Source organism: Pteropus vampyrus, unplaced genomic scaffold (assembly GCF_000151845.1).
Source record: "Pteropus vampyrus isolate Shadow unplaced genomic scaffold, Pvam_2.0 Scaffold383, whole genome shotgun sequence".
Lineage (NCBI taxonomy): Eukaryota > Metazoa > Chordata > Mammalia > Chiroptera > Pteropodidae > Pteropus > Pteropus vampyrus.
This window is the reverse complement of record NW_011889164.1, coordinates 691,487-699,805: the sequence shown is the minus strand read 5'-3', so window position 1 is coordinate 699,805 and position 8,319 is coordinate 691,487. Positions and strand designations below refer to the sequence as shown.

The window sequence follows — 8,319 nt, the reverse complement described above, 5'->3', positions numbered from 1 at the left end:
AAAAAGGGGCAAAACTAAAATATTTTATAGATAGTTTTGCCCCTTTTTGAACTTTACTGTTGGCAGTAAAATTATAAATAAAAGCAGAGAAATGTAATATCAGGACAGCAGTTACCTCTAAAAATGAGGGCGATAGGCAAGGACACATGTAGACTTCTGGGGTTCTGGCATGTTCTTTTTCTGGGCCCCAGTGGTGGTTAGGTGAGTGGTTGCTTTACAATAAGTTATGGTACTCTACACTTGTGTTTTATGCACTTAATTTTGTGTCATAGAGCGTCCTTTAAAAAAATAAATCTATATATTGATACTGAAGAATTCTCAAGCTATGTGTTGTAAAATGGAAAAAAAAAGTGTAGAAATGTGTCAAATTTGCTACTATTTATGGAGAGGAAGGTGGGGAGGGAGCAGGGGAGACACAGATAGATGGCTTGTGGAAGGAGGTAACCCAAGACTGAAATAGAGATTGTCTCCAGGCAGGAAAAACAGGCGGCCAAGGGACAGGGTTAGAAGAATGGCTATTCACTGTATACCCTTTTGTGTCTTTTGAATTTCATACCGTGTGAATGTATTACCTATTCAAAATAAACAAAAATATCTTAAAAAGTTTCTAGTAACTCTATACTTATCCACAAGGGGTCACTATTGAGTGATGTTTAACACTAGTTCCTAACCAGGGAAAAACCGTTCGGAATTCTCCCTGCTCTCACTAGGAAGTGAAGAAGCGTCATTATTTACGTCCTCATTTTATTTCACGCCACATGGTGTTCTAGGAAAAAATTTCCATTCACAAATATGAGCGAAAAGTAAATAATGTATATGTAAAATAAGATGAAGGAAGACAAAGAAATGGAGAGATAATATGAAGCCATGCGAAATAGGTTTACAGGTTTACAGGAAGCATAGTATTAACCATCTCCCCTGGTGATAATGCGCAGATTAGTTTCTAAGGTTAACAGCGTCCGATGCAAAAAAAAAAAAAAAAGGAAGTATGGTCAGTTACACAATTCAAACTCTTGCTCGAAAGAATAATACAACTAGGCAAAACATTTTTCCTCACAGAGTCTGTTAAAGACAATCCGTGAGGCCCTCGGGAGAAATTCCTGTCGTAATAACAAGCCTAATTCACTAATTAGTTGTGAAATCATGGCGTCTTACTCTTCAAGAGAAGTAGAAGATGCTTTGGGACTTCAGATGAGGACCGTTTCATTCATGGTTAATCATGAGTGAAAAAGAAAGAATACATGCAGTAGAAAAAGAAGAAAAGCTCGAAGACTGTACTTCAAAAAATTCTGTGGCTGCACATAAGATAGAGGGTGCCTTCGCTTATCTAGATTTTTTTAAATGTGGTTAATATGTTTTCTCTCTCTCTCTCTCTCTTAAAGCTGAGCTGATTGTACTTTAGCCTACTAACAGGTTTAACATTACCGCGAAGTGCAAAGGGAATTAACCCTGCTCAAACACAGCTGCTGGCTCACAGATGCAGGGCTTGGGCCAGTGTAAAGACTAGGGGGTGAACCCATGTGGAGTCACAGTGTTCTCTGTGATAGGAGCTACAAGGATTGTGCCAAACCCTTCGGCAGTGATGGATTCCTCTGATATTCCAAGGAAAAAAATAGCTGTCATTGGTGGTGGCTTGGTAAGCACCTATTTGTATATTATTCCTGTTAGTGGGATTATATTAATTATCATTACTCTTGATGATTATTATTAATCATATGTACAAATGGTTCATTTTCTTGTGAAAACTTTTCTGATTTTAAATACACCTTTTTAAAATATGATATTAGTTTTAATTTATTCTTTTCTAGGGAAGGTATTTTATTTAAACATAAAGGTGTCTATTTTCCCTTGTCAGTTGATTTAGCATTTCTTAAAAACAGAAAATAAAGAAAATTGAATTTACTTATCCTCAGACCCCGGAGTGAGGCTCCCCCTCCTCACTGAGCAAGTAAGATGACTGCTAGGGAACAGGACTCACAGGTAGCGAGATGTAGGAGGGAGTCTCTCTACTTCACTGTTATCATACCAAGCCAGTTCTGTTTAAATGGGGCTGCCTCAGGTAAACTGTATTTTTTCCCACTCAACAGCATCTCTCCAGTACTTAAGGGTTAATCATGTTGTTTTCACCTCTGGTCTAACCATCTGCAGGCTGCTAGCTCACAGGTGGTCATTCACTTAACAAAATTTATTGGCGGGGAGACCAAGCCCTGAACCAAGAGAAGAAGAGAAAGAATTCAAGACACACCAAAGTTAGCGTCGAAAGGAAAGTTTATTAGAAAAGGGATGACACTCCACAGACAGAGTGTGATTTCCTCTCAGGGACAGAGAGTGAGAGGGACCCTGAGTGTTCGGAGAATTCACTTTATATGTCATTCTTTAGTTCCTGTGAGTTATAGTTTAAAAGACTTTGTTAACCATTTCCTTTGATATGGACATACAGTGAGGAGGGGGAAGAGTGTATAGTGTGAAAGGCCTGGTGGTTCCCAGACTTTAATCCATAGATTCCACAGGGTTTTGGCCATAGGGAATGACTTTATTGGTGGTACCTGTTTCCCCTGCACAGGTGTGGGGGATGGGCCGTCAGCAATCCCAGCAGAAATCTTCCTTTGTTCTGCAGGTGTCCTCCTGGCCTGGCTGCAGGCCTGATCAGCATATTGCAGTCTCTGCAGGTAGCTTGATTAACATTTTGATTCTCTTGCCTCTTCTCTACTTTAAAGGACATTTCATAACAGATGAAAGGTTGAATATTAAGGGTATTAATAGAAAATATTGATTCAATAGAGCAATTCAAGAAGGTTAAGTTCAATACATAGAGGACAAAATTATTTTCTTGCCCATCTTCTTCCTTGTGCATTTTTTTCACCCCTCCCATTCCCTTCCTCCCCATAGGCCATATCCTAGGACCTTACATGCTCTAACGACATGTTAACGGCTTGCCCCAGCTTCTAGGGAAAAATTGCAACAGAGTTGAAAACCTTTACTTCACAGTCCAAAGAATACAGTGAATTGTCCTCATTTTCTTTCAGTGGTAGCCTTGCCTAGTGAAAAGTTACCCTAAGAATGTAGTGATCATCTGATCCTGTGATAAACAGATTGATTTCTGTTCCTCGGAGACATGTCAAGTCAAAGAGGGCTGAAGAAAGCAACAGATCAATGAAGAAAGTTTTACTGAAAAACTAAGAGTGAAAGAAACTGTAAACCATGATCATCAACTGGTGCAAGTTTAACTACTGAAAGAAAAGATGTTAAAACAATATTTTAAGAACATTAATCCGAATATTTAGAAAAGTCACTGTATTGATTTTTCCTTCTCACGTGAAACACGGCTCCCTAGCCCTGTCCCCTACCAATGGTAGTGATGCAGGACAAGGCCAATTCCCCCTAGTGGGGGGTGACCAAGCCCCATACAGAGAGAGAAGAGGGTTCTCGGCGGAGAGTGTAGAAAGAATTCAAACGCACACCAAAGTTAGAGTCAAAAGGAAAATTTATTAGAAAAGGCGTTAACACTCCACAGACAGAGAGAGCGTGGTCTCCTCTTAGAGGCGGACAGTGAGAGAGCCTGAGGCTCCAAGGGACAGAGACATTACAGGCAGGACAGTGAGAGGGACGCTGAGCGTTCAGGGCATTCAGTTCATATGCCATTCTTTAGTTCCTGTGAGTTACAGTTTAAAGACTTTGTTTACCCATTTCCTTTGATATGGACGTACAGTGAGGAAAGATAAGAGTCTTAGCTTGAAAAGATAAGAATATGTAGCGTGAAAAGCCTGCTGGCAGTTCCCAGCCTTTAATCCATAGGTCCCCATGGTTTTAGCCATAGGGAATGAACGATTTTATTTTGTGCAGGGCACCACTTAAAAACTCTGTTTTTCCTCTTTGCCCTTCACAGGTGTGGGGAAGGGGCAATCCCCCTTTGTTCTGCAGATGTTTTCGTGGTCTGGCTGCAGGGCTGATCAGCATGTTGCAGTCTCTGAATGTAGCTTGATTGAACATTTTAGTTTTCTTGCTTTCTCCCTAAATTAGTATTACCTCCTGGAGGAGCAGCCTAAGAGGTCTCTCCCCTCCTGTAAATGCCCACAGGGCTTTGTTTGCCTTCATCACAGGCTGCATTCTATTAAAATTATTGATATGCATATGCATCATTCGTTAACTTCATGACTCTAAGGATTGTCTTATCTTTGGGTCCTGCTCCCTTCCCTTCTACAAAGGTTACCCCAGTGCCTTATATAGTCAAAAAAACACTAGAATATCTTGTGTGCATGAGTTTACTTTCAAAACAAAGAAATTATAGGCATTAGAAGAAACAATGTTTTTATCAGAATGATGTCACAAGGAATGTAATCCTTTAAAGGACTAACTTGGAAAGGGTAAGAAAAAACCTCTACTTTTTAGGCTGGAAGAAGTTAGTGTAGCTTTCCAATTCTAAACAGTCAGTCTAAGGGGAAAAAACTGCCATAGAAGCTGCCTTCCTTTGTATTCAAATGAATCGTTTCTCTTTTTTACAAAGCAACGGAGCCAGAGAAGTCAATAGAAAGGCATCTGACCTGTACTATATCATAAGCTGTGTCTGGACGCAGGTCCTTAGCATTCAGAGCTGCTTCTCTTGAGGATTTCCAGGGTTTACAGGTGTGAGGGACGTGATCAGGGATGGCTACAGCTACTCAAGTCCTCATTTTTTGGTCGAAGCCTCGCAGTTTATCTAAAAGATCTCTTAAGCTTTCGAGGCTTAGCTGTCTCCTGCTGCTGCAGTGTGAGCCTGCTGTTCCAGCTCTGAATATGTATTTTAGAATATCGTTGAAGCATTTCTTCTACACCCCTTCCTGACAAGCAAGCCCACTACAGAGCGTTTTGTTATTCATTCTTCCTAAATTTGACCCATTACAATTCTCCGTTAAAAGATATTTAGAAGGTGAAAGCATTCAAAACTTCAGAGTGATGAGACGCGTGCATTTTAGGACTTATTATTGATAACTGTATCCTGCCCCTGGTATTCAGGTCAAGTTAGTGGCCCCTGCTGATGAAATTGTCTTTAAAGCAACTTGACCTTGACCCTGAGAGCTTGTGTCTCACAGCTGTGGATGTGAGATTCTGTCATGGCTTTACACAGTCGAAATACTCTTGATGCCAAATTGGCCCTAGAAGTGTTTCTGCCCTGCGTCCAGGGTTCTTCCCACCTCACCACCCACTCTTCCCAGCTTCATGAGATGGAAACGGCCTCATACAGCGAGGAGACCGAGCCCAGGCGCGTTCGCATTCAGCCAGGAGCCCGAGAAATCGTACTCTCTCTGGGTCTTGGTTTCTTCATCTTGGACGAAAACTCGGTCACTAAGTCTTTCATACTTCCTCACTCATAGATCTCTAGCTTTGTTCTAAATCAAGTCTTTATAAAAGCAGAAATCAAATGTCACCTAGAAATTTTACCTTTCCCAAAGTAAGTAACCTAGACACATATAAACTATCAAATGTCTTATAATCTTGGGTCGGGGCTGAGGTGAAATCCGGCGTCGCCACAGCATCGTGGGGGACGAGGAGGACAGGGGACAGCGGCGATAGTAGAGGACAGTGGATGGTGGCCTTGTGCGTTGTCCCTCTGTGCTTCCCCACAGACTCAGCAAAGAATTACAGGTCGGCGAGATTTAGAAAAAGTAAGATTTATTTAAAGTACATTTTAGAAGGAGAGGGGCCACGCTAAGGCAGACTGTGGCCCTGTGGAATTTAGGAGGTGAAGAGAGAAGATAGTGCGCCCCAAAGGGAGGGGCGGGTTTCCAGCCAGGAAGCTGTAACAATGCGGAAACGGGAAGGTCTATTTATATTCCTGTGGGGATGGGAGGGCCTAGATGATCCGTTTGTGACGTCACCTTGACCGACACCTGGCTGCTATATAACTCTTTGCCTACTGTGCATGTGCTTACCTGGAATTCAGTCTGTTATAATTAGATTCATGAACTTCTAGGCATAGGCATGATATTGTAATGATGGTATAATGAGACCTAAGTTAGGGGCAGTACTTTCTGCACATGCATTTGTAGCTGGTTTAGCCAGCAGCTTTTATGGCCTTTGTGCTCTAGGATTTAGGGTAATTTATAACCCTAAAAGAGAGGTATTTCTGGGAGGTCCTTAAGAAAGGCCTTTAAGGGAAATTTCTGTGGTTACAGAGCTGGACCTTGGCTCCTGTCACTCATGCCTGCCTAACTACCTAACATAGATAGCTTGGTTCAAATCAATACTTTTTTATTTTATGTAAATATTAATGAAATAAACCAGATAAAGAATGTAATTACTATTAGCCTTTATTATTATTATTAATATTAAAGTAAACAAAACTCTATTCACTTCACTCTTGTTTTCTACTGAATTTTATTAAATATGAAAACCCCTCATTACCACCCTGACATTTAGCGCCTTCTTAAAAAAGAGATAGAGTGACTTCTTTGAAGATGTAGAGGTCATCCTGAATTTGCTCTGTTTGGGGACAAGTTCTAATATCAGTCTATCAGCTTTCCTCAATCTCTTTTGTACTTTTGCTTGTGTTCCAATCCTTCTCATCAAACACATTTTCTTTTAACTGTCTTGCTTATGTATCTATATTTCTTTAACGTCCTTAACTAAAATTTTGAGATTTTTTTTTTCTACCTTAATAGACTCCTAAGGTGCCCTGTGAAATCTACTCTCACCTATGTAATACAGAGGATTCGTTCCTTTCAGGGTTCACTTCATTTACTGCCTGGTGAGCAGTATCTGGAATGGAACTAATAACTTTAGGCAGCTGAAAGCTTTGTTAGCTGCCTGCAAAGAACGTGTTTTTCTTTCCTTTTCATTTATTCCAAAATACCCTCAGATGTTTGTCCATCTGTCCTTACATATCCATCCATCTACCTGCTCATATTTCTTTCTGCTCAAAGAGAAAAGAGCACAGTCACACACTGTTGATGGTAATCTAAATTAGTACTTTTTTTCTGGAAAATAATTTGAAATATATATACAAAAATCTTAAAAATGTGAGAGAATTGCAGAAAGCAGCAACAGCTATGTCTCTTTGGACGTCAGCCTCACCGCAGCATTATATTTAGAGAAACAATTGTCCATCAACCTAAGAGGCATTAAAAGCAATTAGAATCTTTCGTGTGGTTTCTCAAAAAACCAAATCTGGAGTATATTCAAAACCTGCAACAAAACCTTCTGAAAATAATCTTGCCGCACCCACTCTCAAAGTCTTTACCATGCTCTGCAGCTAAACTCCTACATCCTAAGCTGTTTACATCTCCTCCCCACTCACTTCAGACTCTCTTTCTTCTTTCTCTCTTCTCTCTCCGTTCTCATCGCCCTGTTACCTTTGCTCCACTCTTCCCAGGTACTGAGGCCAGAGAACCACGGGGGGTAGAAGGTAGAAAGAGGGCGTGGATCTCATGAAATGCTGCACATTTGGTCCCTTTCACTAAAAGTTGCCCTTTGCTGGACCATTTTATTACTGTGCTTTTATCAAAAGAAATGAGCATGTACCATACAGTTGTTTATAATCCTACATTTTTTAATTGAATGTCCAAATATAAGGGCATGACATACAATGAAATGTAATGCAATTATTAAATATTTTGATTTAAAATGTTTTCTGACATGGAAATATACTCATCATATAGTATTCATTTTTTAAGGGAAATCGCAAAATAAAATATACAGTCTGTTACCCTTTTAAAAGAAATATCGTGTGTTTTATATAACATAGAAAATATTAACACTGGTTCTCTCTGGCGGTAAAATTGTGGAGGGTTACTTTTTTCATTTGTGTTTATCCGTATTTTTTAAATTTTTATTTAAAAAGCCATGAGTTCTTACTATCAGTATTGTAGTTTGTACTAAAAATAGAAAGATCGATACAAATAAAATCTTGGCACTCACAGCCTGATGGGGAAGTCAGAAAGAAATGTAAATAAATCATTCAATTCATCATGAGAGATGTTAATGCTCATATACATCCATGGAATTATAGAAGAAAAGGCAAATAAATTTTTTGGAGGAGAGAGAGATTAAAAAAAAATCACACTGAAGAAGTAAAATTGTCACTACTGGCGGATGAACTTTTATGTATACGGTATATATCATATCGTATGTCATATCATATATATATATGACCCTAAAGACTCCATAAAAAACTGTTAGAACTAATAAACAAATTCAGTAAAGCTGCAGGATATAAAAATCAAAACTCAAAACTCTGTTGACTTTCTATATACTAATAACAAATGACCAGAAAAAGAATTTAAGAAAACAACCCCATTTACAATTGCATCAAAAGAATAAAATGTCTAAGAAAAATTTAACCAA

General features: G+C 39.4%; 1 protein-coding gene across 1 annotated transcript in view; it reads left to right on the top strand.

Moving 5' to 3' along the window:
• Positions 1–1,546: 1,546 nt before the first annotated feature.
• The window catches only part of KMO (kynurenine 3-monooxygenase), a 44,502-nt gene continuing 37,729 nt past the window's right edge, over positions 1,547–8,319 (top strand). The window contains 1 exon segment of the mRNA XM_011380012.2: positions 1,547–1,636. Coding sequence (XP_011378314.2) covers positions 1,583–1,636 — 54 coding nt within the window. The 5' untranslated portion in view covers positions 1,547–1,582.